This window comes from Apaloderma vittatum, unplaced genomic scaffold (assembly GCF_000703405.1).
Source record: "Apaloderma vittatum isolate BGI_N311 unplaced genomic scaffold, ASM70340v1 scaffold16809, whole genome shotgun sequence".
In the NCBI taxonomy this organism is placed as follows: Eukaryota; Metazoa; Chordata; class Aves; order Trogoniformes; family Trogonidae; genus Apaloderma; species Apaloderma vittatum.
The window spans coordinates 1-12,553 of NW_009736008.1; the positions used below are offsets into that span (position 1 = coordinate 1).

Consider the following 12,553-nt stretch of genomic DNA (forward strand, 5'->3'; position numbering starts at 1 on the left):
CCCCAAGAGCAGCTGCTGTTTTGTCTCTTTTGTGCTTCTAAAACCAGGTTTTCTTTTTCTTTTTTTTTTTTCTTTCTCCCTTCACCTTTTAAGATCCCCGGGCAAGAACTCCTGGCTGACCTCAGCGAGGGAGCCGGTGGCGGCTCTGGGGCTGCTGGCACAGGAACAGCCGTACTGCTGGAGACTTTTAGAAAGCAAATTGTCTTCTAGGGACTTGTTTTATGTGCTCAGTGTAGGACTTAACTTTTGCCACACAAAGTAGTTCGTCTGCTCTAAATGCACATACGCCTTTAAAGGTAATAAAGACACAACTAAGGCTGTGATAAGAAACTGCATATATTCCACAGAGCGTATCTTCAGTGCTGTATACCCTTCATATTATATCTACATAATCAAGCAAAAGACAACTTCTTACTAAAAAGAAAGTACAGTTGTTTTAAGGCTCTAGGATGGCACCTGCTAGCTGGTAGTAGGGGACGCTAAACCTGACCTCTGCAAATGCCCAAGCTTGAAGTTTGAGCACTTGAGTTCAAGGACTCAGCTCTCCTCGATGTCTTGTAAACAGCAATTTTTTCCTGCTCCTCAATCCAGGGTTTTCCAGAGGATGCACTCTTCCCAAACTCTGTCCTTTTTCACTATTTAAAAGATGTCTTTGAACAAGGAGTGTGTCTTACTAAACACCTAGAGACTGCACATACAACTTGCCTGAGCCCAAGTGCCAAAGGGTAATTATTGCTACACAACTATATTATAAAAAAAAAGCCTGAACTCTCATCAAAACACAATCAACTACTCCTTGCAGTCAGTCCTGAGAGACAGTAGAGCAAAAAGGGAACTGTCGAAAGGAAATATGCAGAAATTTATCCTCCTCCTCTGTTTTTCCAGAACAAACAGCCTATCTGAGCTTGTCAGAAATGTGTTCTTATAAGCAGAGGTTTTCCAATTTTTGTTTTGAATAAAGTGAATTTTACATTTCTGAGGTTGCAAGCCAACTGTAACAGAAACAGCAAAAGATGTAGACTTTTGAAACCCCACATGAAGGTCTTCCTTGGTTAGCACTAGTGATAATAGCAAACCCTAAAATGGACCACGTACACTGTGAAAGATTAATGAACACTGTGCTGAAGTACATGATAGTAAGCAAGCTGCTTTAACAATGATAGCAAAATTAATTGTAACAAAATAAGACTTCCTGTTGTTTATTAGATATTGTAAGAATGAAATGTACAGAATACAAAATTATTATCAAAAATGTTCACATGACTGATTTTAACAACACATTTCCTTACATTAACTTCAGACAAGCAGCTTTTTAAGAAGTTCACATCTATTTTCTATTACAGGATCTCCAGCATATCATCATGCTATCTACAATTTTAATGAATTTCTACTGAATCTTCGTGGCTTTTTTTGGAAAACAGAACAGCAACATTGACTTAGAGGAGAAAATTAATTCATTAAAACAAAATGCTAATTATTCAAGTTCATAAGCAAAATTGCTTTTGAAATGTCAAACCTTACAATTGTACATTTTCAACAGATAAACCTGATTTTCTCTTTCCTAATAGATTTTCACATCTGTAGAATTAGTGTTAAACAAAGTTCATTCTCCTAAAGTAACAGTTTAAGTGTGGTACATTTCATAAGCTGGATGCTTTCATTTAAGGTATACCTATATAAAGGAATGTAAAATGATATTAATTTGTAGTATCTGTGTATTTTCAGTTTATGTCATATTGTTCAGCAGAAAATGGACCTACAACTAATCTAGATAACCTAAGAACAGTCTATCTGTTCTGTAGATCATGTGTTTTCCATAATGCTCTTCACTACAATACAAAATACACTAGAAAAAATGCATTTATTACCAGGGAATATTACATACAGTTATCAGTATTGACAATGTTTCCCTGATTAAAAACAAAACAGAAAAAAACCCCAACAACTTTAAGTGAATTTCTTATACTTGCTCTAGTTCGCAATAGGAATATGATTTAAACTGAAATTTTTTCTCATGTTGTCCAAAACAACTCTTCTTAATGGACGCTGAATGTATTTGCAGAATCAAAATGCATTCAGAATAGTGAACTGCTGCCACATAAGCCAGTCAGTGATTTAAAACAGGAATTGGAGCCTGACAAACAGTGGGACAGCCTTCTGGAACACAAAAGATGGTGGTTTTTTTGTGTTGAGGTGTCTCTAACTCAAATCTGTTCAACGTTTTAGACTTGCGCACATCAAGACCTCTTAAACATCAAGAACCCTTAAAATAATCCCTGTGAATGAACATGAAGGCGAATCACAATACAATCGATGCAAAGGCATTTTTCAGAAATTTAGGACAGTCCAAAAATATTTTTACTCTTGAAGCGTTAAACTGGTAAAATTTAGTGGATTGGATATTGAATTTTTAATAGATAAACTATACAAATTATCTTATGTTGGGAACAGCTGGGCTTGCTGTTTTCTTTCTTTTTACTATGTTTTATGACCATTGGCAAGAGCAATCTGTAGGCTCTTGGATTGAATAGCTGACCCAGGTCGAATTACTGGTGCAATACAATTGCACGGTTCGTCTCTGTAGCCCAAGCTCCCTGCAGCATTTGCAGAATCTTGCGTATGTGTTGATGTTGTAGTTGTAAATGCTTGCAGATGGACACTTCCCATCACACGAAACAATGTTCACCTGGTAACAAGTACGAAGAATAATCAGCAAACAGAAACAGCTAGGAAATAAATTTAGGAGTTCTCAATAAAGTCCAAATCCAAAGGCAGAAAAATGAAAAATTTGGAGGTATTTCCTCTATCCCCTTATGAATCCCACCGAGTAATAAACTCTCAAATATGTTGCCCAAATAGCTCTCGATTTTTATCTTTCGGAGATTAGTAACAAGTTTCCTGTCAATTCCAGTAACAGCATATTTTGGCTATTAACAGACAAAAGAACTATTTTAGTTTTGGATTTTAAAGTATTCATAACAACCTTGAATTGAACATAGGACCATATGTTCGATCCACAACTCCCTACATATTAATTTCAGTGATACAGCATTGCCGTGCTGGTATCAGTAAGGAGGAATATAAAGAATCAGTCTTTTGAAAAGCTACAGGGTAGTTATTACTAGTGATACCAAAAACTGTAATACTGACTGTAACAGAAACAGTCATATAAATTGATAATTTGTTCAAGTTTAATAGTCAGGATTTGCATTTCTGTTCAATGAGACACCAAGACTAAATTTCCTGGCTGCTCAACAGCTTACTCTACAAAACATACTCTCAGAGACATTTTAGAGGTTCCAGCTGTTTCCCTAGACTCTTATTACAGCTTTTCTAGGCGCTCTTACATATCTCACACGAGACGTCTGTCTGCACCCTTGCTGCTGCTCACACCACCTCAGCGCCCAGCAGGACACTGCTGGTGTCCTCCTACCGTCAGCTCTTCGTGCCTCGTGCTTCATCCACATTTTCACAGCATGCCTAAAAAAACCCTTCAGGACCCAAGATTCCTTTCTTCGTGAAGCTGGGCAGTTAAATACTTCCCCTACACAGATGGAAAATCAAATACATCTGCAGCCATTTTTAACTCTACTGTATCACTAGCAAGATTCAGTTATATCAAAGTTATCTGTATATAGTAATTGCATTATAGGGTGAATTGAGACCTTGGATTTGCACTAAATCAGGATGTACCTAAATGCATACAAAACCAGAAGTCACATCCCTCTTTTTGTTATTACTTGAGAAGATGACTGCTGAGAACGTAGGGAACATTAAAACAGCTCTCTGTGAGAGAGATGCAGACAACAGCATCATGGAATCTGTGTTCCTTTTCTTCCTTCTTTTTATTTATTGCTTTTTTTTTCCCCTTCTGTTAAAAGACACTGTGATAGTTACTTACTGGTGTGTTACTCCTGCAGTCGTTCTTGCGGATAGTCATCCTAACAGTCACCTTTTTACAGAATTTTCCATCTTCTTTACCTGCAAAATGGGCATCGATTGCAAAATAATCAGCTCAAAATTCTAAACATTTCAGAGACAAAAACATTCCTAAATGTTTTATGGGTTGAGAGACACAAAGAAGAAAATACCCAGTACATCACTGCACTTTGGCAAAGTGACATTAGCTAGACATTAAATCACTTTTAAATACCTTCAATAACAATTCAAAACGGTCAATTTTTTCACTCAGTAGCCTTTTAAGAGTAACTCCTGTCTCTCAAAAAATCCTGTAAAAACTGATCAACCACTCCTGTAAGAAGATGCATTTTCTATTAAGTAACTGTAACAAACTTTAATTGCAATAACTGCATTCCAGTGGCATAAACCAAGTTTAAAATGAACACTTAACAGCAGAATCTGATGAAGTATAAGGCTTATGGGAACTTTACATTTCTGTATACTTTTATTAAATATGAAAAGAAACACCAGTGAATGAATTAGAATTTTTATTTCCATTTTCATTAACATCATTTTCACATTTTTTCCTCAATGAAGTCTGTACAAAATATAGGGATGAAATAAGATCAAAAGAAAACACAAAATAAAATGAGGACTTAGAAGAAGCGTGTCCTGAACATCTGAAGAAAAGCAAGGAAGTTTCAGTATAAATTCAGTTGTTAGAGATCAGAAAGCACAGTATCTTCTTCCGATGATCCTCTCTGTGCTGAAGGAATCATATCACTTTGCAGATCTGTAAAAGAAACGAATAATCCGTTCCATTACAACAGCTGTCACACTTTGACAGCAGATTTTATACATCAGGATGTAGTAACTCCACTTAGAGCTGCGCTTTCTTTCAGTCAAGAAATCAAGAAATCCAAAGGTGTTGACAAAATGTGAATACTGTTACCTCCAGGAAAACAAGGGCAATGAAAGACTCGCTGGTTTGATTCAACTGTGACAGAGGTTTATTACATCCTGATGTGCAATGACCAGTTTCCTGCTCCAATCACTGTCAAACCAGGTAATACTGGTTCTCAAAGAAAAGCATTTTTGTGGTTTTTGAGGTTTTGTTTGTTTTTTTTCTTGAATGTAAAAGCCTGCTACTATTTCTAGACATAGTAAACGTTTATGGAAGATGAAAGAATAGACAACAATGAACCTTCTTGGAAACAAAGAAAAATCTACAATCTGAAATGGCTGGCTACTGCTTGACTACTGTCGAATTACATTTGCTTAGGGAAAAAGTAAATTGATAAGTGAAGAAAAAAATGAACAGATTTTGAAAATAAAACACTCACCATTATTTCATGTTTCTCGTAGTCCTGTTCATGACTTTTCCTCTTCTACATTGTACATGGTGTAGAGAATGGAGAATTCAGTGCAGCTGTGGCTATGACTTCGCCCACACTATTATGAAAGTACATCGTATCTCACAAAAATTAATTATATAGTGTATTTGCATTACGTACTTGAATGTCCAGCGGCTTTTAATGAGCCCTACAACACAATATGCTTCTCCATGAACAGGCTTACAAAACGTGAGCATCTTTTATGTGTTGTTTTATAATGAGCTTTTTCAGAGTGTGCATGGTCAAAAATCCTTGCTTGTTCTTTGGGTTGACTCATAACATCATCATTTAAAGTGACATCAATATGAAAGCGCAATATAGATTTTAGCATAGTTCTAGAGTCATGAATGTAATTTAATGAAGGATGTATCAATCGGTGATATACAAAATTACACCCAACATCTTTCTCTTACAGAGAGATGTTCTCAAAATAAATGCCAAAACAACTGCATTCATACCACATTAAAATCATAAAAAAAAAAATAACATGCTCCATTAAAAAGAACAATCTCCAATTTTGATGGAGTACACACAGCCTTGCTACTTTCAGCATACTGTCCTAACTATGGATGGGAAAGAAATGATCTGCTTCTACTGTATATGGAAGCAAAACTATACATTATCTCCAAAAATGCTGCTGACAGAACAAGCTTTAACAAGCAAAGCCATTAGTCTCTATGTTCTACAGCACTGCAAACAGAATTTGCTTACTTTTTTAAACACAGCAATTTCACACATGCAGCAAAGCTACGGACCATGCAAGTGCTTACCACCAACAGTACATTGTTGGCTAACAACAATGCACCGCCCACACAGTGCAAAATGAAAATCAAAACCAAACCAAGCTGTAGCCCCTCCAAACCATGAGCAGTTACACTACACTGCAGCTTTTGGTGTAACTGGGTAATGTGAGGCCTGATGCTCCTATCGGGGAGGACATTGTTGGAAATCAACAATGATGCTGTTTGGGTTGGTCCTACTTATTTTCAGGAGAATGTACCTGTGTAACAGCCAGCATGGGCTGTAGGGGTGACTGGGCTAACAGGGAATGGGAGGAGCATGGACACTGAAGAACCTGGTAAGAATATTACATATTGAACACAGTAAATGTTACAGAAGATTCTCTATCAGTATGAAACACCTGGAGTTACTACATTTCAGCATATTTGAGAAAAGAATTCAACCTTAAAATGTCTGTATATTACAGGATCACAGAGGAGGTGACATTGGAAAGGACCTCTGGACAGGTCAGCTGGTCCTACCTCCCTGCTCAAGCAGGGATCTCTGTGCCAGCAGCTCATGAACGTGTCCAGGTATTACTTGTATTGCTAAACCTAACGTCAAAACCAGGAAGAATCTCATCTACCCTGGTATAAACTAAGACAATCTGGTATCCTACATTTAAGTTGCCCTTTTGGGGCTGCAGTAAATAGATAGTATCCCTTCCCCTGAGCGACATTTGTAAAAACTCTCAGGGTTTTGATGGAACTCTTGGTACTTAATTTTCAAATACCTTATAAAACTGAAAGAAAAGAAATCACAAAGGTTTCTAATGGTAAAATACTTCAAAGGTAAACAAAAACCTGATAACCCTTGACATAAAACATCTCACACAATTACAGTTGACTAACAACTCTCATGCCAGATTTGTTCAGAGTCAGAATGAACTACATGATTCATAGAGGTTGTCTATAAGCAGGTGTGAAATCAAAACTGTATGAATCTACTTGGAAATGCATCTCAGACGTCACTGGATTTTTCAAGTTTCATTTTACTTTGTGATGCATGACCCAGACTTAGTTATTTAAGAGCATGGTTATAATCTTTCTCTAAGTATAGTAGCAAGATCTTCTGCCTTGCTGAAAAAGTAGCTTAACGGATTTCTAACAGTCTTAATAAATTGTTTGCTCAGAAGCTGTCTTAACCAGCTGCTAAGGCACTAATGGGTAACATCAGATAATTAAAAACTAATCTCCAAAAGCCTAGGACAAGTACTCAAAACAGGTCCACCAGAGTGAAAAAACACGAAAAGACACCATCATTCTCTGACAATGATCAGTAGAAGGAAAAAAAAAACCCAGACAAATTTTCTACAGCTTTAATGAACTTTGTACTACAAAATGCAATACATAATTACTATCACCAAAGGTACCTCCCAGTTGGGAACACAGATGCCACTGCAGGAACTGGGCACGTGGTACCATAGCTGGCAGTCAGATTGTTCGAGTCCGATCCCGCTCTGCAGGAAACAACTCCTCCTTTCTCCAGCTCTTTTCCACACTTTATCTCTCACTATCTTTAGCTGCTAGGTCACTATACAGCCACTTATGCAAATGAAGTCAGATTTTTTGCACCTCTTTAGACATGAATAAGACTGCCCAGTATAAAATCTGCTTTTCAATTGCTTACAGCATTGTCAATTTTAAGTATTTGAGCTTAAACTATTCAGGTTAGGTGTCTGCCTAGGGCTAAGTTCTTCATGAAATCAGTCAAAATGTTTCAGCTATGTGTTAAGAAAAAAATTACTTAGCCCTTAATCTATATTAAGAATTAGCACTTTCAGAATCTATTCAGTAGAGAACTTTTTATTTTCTCCAGAGAAGCTTTATTAGCGCTCATTGATGTCAAAACATATCTTAGTAATAAAGTGGGGGATTTTTAAATTGTAAGTTCTTTTAAAAGATATTGCCTGAAAGGTTCTGAACTATTTGTTAATGAAGGCTAACACTATATTACAATCACTTAAATATTTACAGCATTAACTTACAAACTGCATAGATCAGTGTAGAGGAAACCTGGTTTAAGATGCCTTCCAGAACATGGTACTTTCGTTGTATTAAATGCAGTAATTGAGGAGTTTTACATGAGAACTACGAACTATTCAAGCCAGCAATTCTAGTGACATGGCCAGCCACAATCACTAGCAGTGGAGTAAACCCTTCCATGTTAAAATATCATCTTCTGATTTGACTCCACCACTTCCACTGGTATACATGAGTAAAACAGGGAAAAGCCTGCCCTTTGAGATCAGTGAATCAAGCTTTCATATAGGAAAGGATCAACTTTGTTTCTAAGGTAATAACAAATCAGACAGACTTGGAAGGCAGAAGCGTCATTAATCACTTACATGTTTTGCAGCATCCTTCTAAGAAAGGCAGAACATAGCCTCCAACCTGACCAAGAGAGAAATAAATAAGAAAAAAAATGATTTTTTCAAACATTCATTCCTGTGTACCTGCACTATTAGAAATATCTTCCAGATAAAGCTCTGCAATGTTATTTAGTCAAATGCAGCACTCTGGCGACTGGATGAAGGTTTGGCTGTAAATGATCTAACCTGACTGTTTTAGCACAAGTGAGTATTAAGTGGTTGACACCAAATGCCTCTATGCAGCACCAGCTACCGAAACACCACATTTGGAGAGGGAACAACTGCGTTAAGTCTGACGCCATCACATGTAACTCAAGAGTAAACCTCTGACTTCTTGCAGAGGCCAAAACAACAATCACAAAACACCGATTCTGAATTCAAAGCAGCAAGAGGTTTCATCTAAATGAGAAGCCAGCCACTCCCCACAGGGGAGATTCATGCTGTCCTCAGCGCTGTAGCATGAAGCACTTCCCAGAAGTCCAACCTAGAAAAGCATACAAGTTCAGACAGCTGTATGGGGACTAGTTTGATATTACAAGAATCTATGGAAAAAAGGGTATTTTCTGAGCATAAGAAGAGGTTTCTCCAGTTGTGTCACTCGACAGTCTGGTGGCACATTATATGTGTATAGTTAGAGCTTTTCACTTTCAAATGTCTAGGCAAAAATGCAGGCACTACAAAAATTTATAATTTCTTCCCCCTTCCTGAGGTTAAAACATCTTATGTTGTGTTAATCTTTTCATGCAAACATGAATCATAGCTGGAATGCAAACAATGTACTGACCACTGACCTTCACACATTCAGTTTCATTAAAGGGTGGGCAGCCAACTGAAGAGGAAACCAGAACTGGCCCTGCTGCAGTGTTAGCGCATTCGTATCTGACGCAGTTCGAAATCCAAACAGCACCAGGCTGTTAAAGATGGCAAGACAGAAACTTGGCTCAGAAACTCGGCAAAAGCAGTATTATTATAAAATTCCACTGAATGTGATTTGTCTGCGTCAAAAATACTAGTAAAATATAATTAGCAAAACATAACTTGGATGTATGTTAAGGCTCTGTTTCAGTACAGAACTTAGAAGTCCACTAAATGTATAATGTTAGGCAGGTTCAACAGTCAAGTTGATGATAATTCTCTGATGCATCAAAATCCCTTAATCTTTGTAGACTGTTATATGACTGACTATCCAAGAAACTGATGTTGTGCACATGCCAAACTATTTCTAGTATTTGACCAAATAAAGTTCTTCTCTGCATATTTTATATGGAGTATGTGCACAGTATCTTGTAAATTTTTGTTAACTATTGTAAGGGAATAAGACACACAGAAACTTACCTTAAAATTGGAAACTGTGCCATTGCTGAAAGTGTGGAGGCAAGACAAGTTCTTACAGCTACCACAGCAAGTTGTTAAATCTTTTGGAGGCTGGTAGATTTGGTTCTGCCAAAATCAAATAGATTATTCCTTGCGTCAGACCATCTTGCAGGTTGACATTTCACTCATGTGATGGGCATTTTTTTGGGGTATCTGCATAGCTTTCATTTTTACACACTGCACATTAACAAGTCTTTGATATTAACTGAAATAAACGGGGAGAAGCTCCAGCTCAAGAGAATAAACTGGTCTTTCTACCATTTTCAAGTATAAGTCTGACAGCTTATTTCAAGAGTAACTAAAATTCTGCTTTTTTATACATTAGGCATAATTAGAACAAGTAATCTATATAATACTCTTATGGTAACGTATCATACTTCGTTAAAAGACATGGTATCATTTGCTTATTTTATAAGGTTGTTTTTGCCACATCTAGAATACTTCTATTTATAATTATTATTTTTCCAATTTTTACTGAGCTAATGTCTGCCAAGAGTTTGTACCAGTGTAGGTGTAATGCAGCTAAAGTTATACAGGGATGCAAGGTGGCAGTATGCTATACACCTTGCTTTGTGGTAAAGATTTACACAGGGGAGAATATAGTGAAAACATCAAGTGCAGCAGCACTTAATTTAGAGGGAGATCTCAGTTACTGTAACTTCTCAGTTTCCATCTTGCTCATATGACCGTAACCTACTTAACGAAACTAAACAAAACACAATTAAGACCACCAGTTGCAATATACGCGTCTAAAATTCTGAATTTCTTACAGCTTTGCACTTGACAGCACAGTCTACTGAAGACGTGTTTATTCGGTAGAATTTAGTGGAGGGATCAATCACATTTGTACAGTGAGAAATATGGCAAATGCCATCTGCGCTGTGCTCCACAATTGTCTGTCCGGGAAGCAGCACACCTCTCTCGTTACTCAGGCAAACTTTGTCTCTCACTGGAAGAATACACAAAGATAAACAGCACACTCAGGACAGTCAGTTTGGTATCAAAACTCTGTTAAAAATGTTTCAAACAGTCATCAGGAATGGAAAAAAAATCTACTCCCTTAGGAATTATGGGATAGATTTTCAAATATAGATTGTTAATAATAAGTAGTTTAATGTTTCACTACAATCACCAAATTATTTCAAATGTAACCATGCATGAAATCTAAATAAATATATAATACTCTCTTAGCTGCACCACCAAAATGTCAGTGCAGGCTTCTCCAACTGATTTGTTTTTAAGTCTACTTCAACATAAGAAACCTGAGAAATGTCTCTTTCTCCTTACCAGTTATTGAGGGCACAGAGGATAACTAGCTCAGAAGCATACATCTTCCTTGTAGAAATCTAGGCTAGGACAGACCCAACGCTATTGGCCAGCTGGGTGCCCCACAGGAATTATTTCCTCTCCCCGTCCAGACAAATTCCCGTGGTGCTGAATGCAGTTCTTGACCCGCTAAAGCACATAAGTGTGTCTACCAGCTCCTGAGTAGCCCCGTAATGGGTTAGCAGGATTTTTCTTTAAGTGGACACCAAGTATGTGTTTTACTTTCTTGCTCCAGTTCAGCAGAATGCAGACTTGCTTAGCCAATACCACCCAAACTTGCCCCAAATCCTGTCTGCTATTTCCCTGCACACCCTCTCCCACTGTAGGAACTAACAGAAGAAAAGGACAGGCCATAATCAGTCAAATATTTAGTGATCAGTCCTACTTTCCTGCCATTTCTTACACTATTTGAGAACTATGTCAGTCATTTATTTCCTCCTCACTTCAAACTGAACACGGGATTTATAATTCCTAATTTACCTTAGCACTTGAAAGGGTCTGTCTTTGAATTAAATTCTTCTCTGACTTACCACATTTGTACTTAACACAGTTACAGATATTTTCTGTACTGTTCTGAAACTGTTCATCTATCTGAAGTTTCTGCCCCTAAGAGTATAAAAGCAGAAAAAAAAGAGAAGTGAAACGACAGTGTTTTCTTATCCATGTGATCTTTTTCTTTTAAACACTTGTACTTCAGGATTTGAGTAGCAGTATCTCTTGTCCTGAGAAACCTATTTTGAATCCACTTTCACCATCCACATGGACATTTATTTTAGTAATGATATCCACATGGGATGGGGTTTTTTTACATCTGAAAAACAGGAGCGGTTGTTGGTGTCAGCACAGCAGACCTTCAGGACAGAGAAGACTAAGGCAGGCCAACGCTGAAATGCAAGGGCTTGCCTTTGTCTAGAAATCTCCACATCTGAGACACATCAGCATTTTCACCATAACAAGTAATATTAACAAAATACTGATGCTTTAAAGCATTTAGTTTTGACACTAAAAAAAATAATAAACCCTGAGTGCATGAAAGCAGTTCTACTCTGCCAATACTTCAGGGTAGGATATAGTTATTAAAAGCTCCAGAAATATCAACACTATACAGCCATTTTATTCTGCAAGATATTTAAACTGAACTGTCTTCTTAAAAACAAAAATATCTTCTTGGAAAGCAGTTTAAAAAAAAAAAAAAGAGAATGACATGACATTTCATATTTCACTGATAAAATTATTATTAGGATACTGATAAATAGATATATTAAATAAATTAATAAAAGAATACTGATAAATAAGATGAATTTCATACCACTTTGCACTGAGGTTTGGGGATTGTTTCACATGCACATTCTGAAACAAATATAAGAGAAACAATAGTTTAGAAAGTTATATGCCGTTTGCTTAAAAC

General features: G+C 37.0%; 1 protein-coding gene across 1 annotated transcript in view; it reads right to left on the reverse strand.

Annotated features, from left to right (window-relative positions):
• Nucleotides 1–2,485: 2,485 nt before the first annotated feature.
• OTOG (otogelin) overlaps nt 2,486–12,553 on the reverse strand; it is a gene marked incomplete at its 5' end in the record, with an annotated part of 73,459 nt that continues 63,391 nt past the window's right edge. Inside the window, 8 exons of the mRNA XM_009876820.1 lie at nt 2,486–2,686; nt 3,902–3,981; nt 8,422–8,467; nt 9,237–9,356; nt 9,781–9,885; nt 10,590–10,768; nt 11,676–11,751; nt 12,455–12,495. Coding sequence (XP_009875122.1) covers nt 2,486–2,686; nt 3,902–3,981; nt 8,422–8,467; nt 9,237–9,356; nt 9,781–9,885; nt 10,590–10,768; nt 11,676–11,751; nt 12,455–12,495 — 848 coding nt within the window. The remainder of the gene's footprint in view (nt 2,687–3,901; nt 3,982–8,421; nt 8,468–9,236; nt 9,357–9,780; nt 9,886–10,589; nt 10,769–11,675; nt 11,752–12,454; nt 12,496–12,553) is intronic.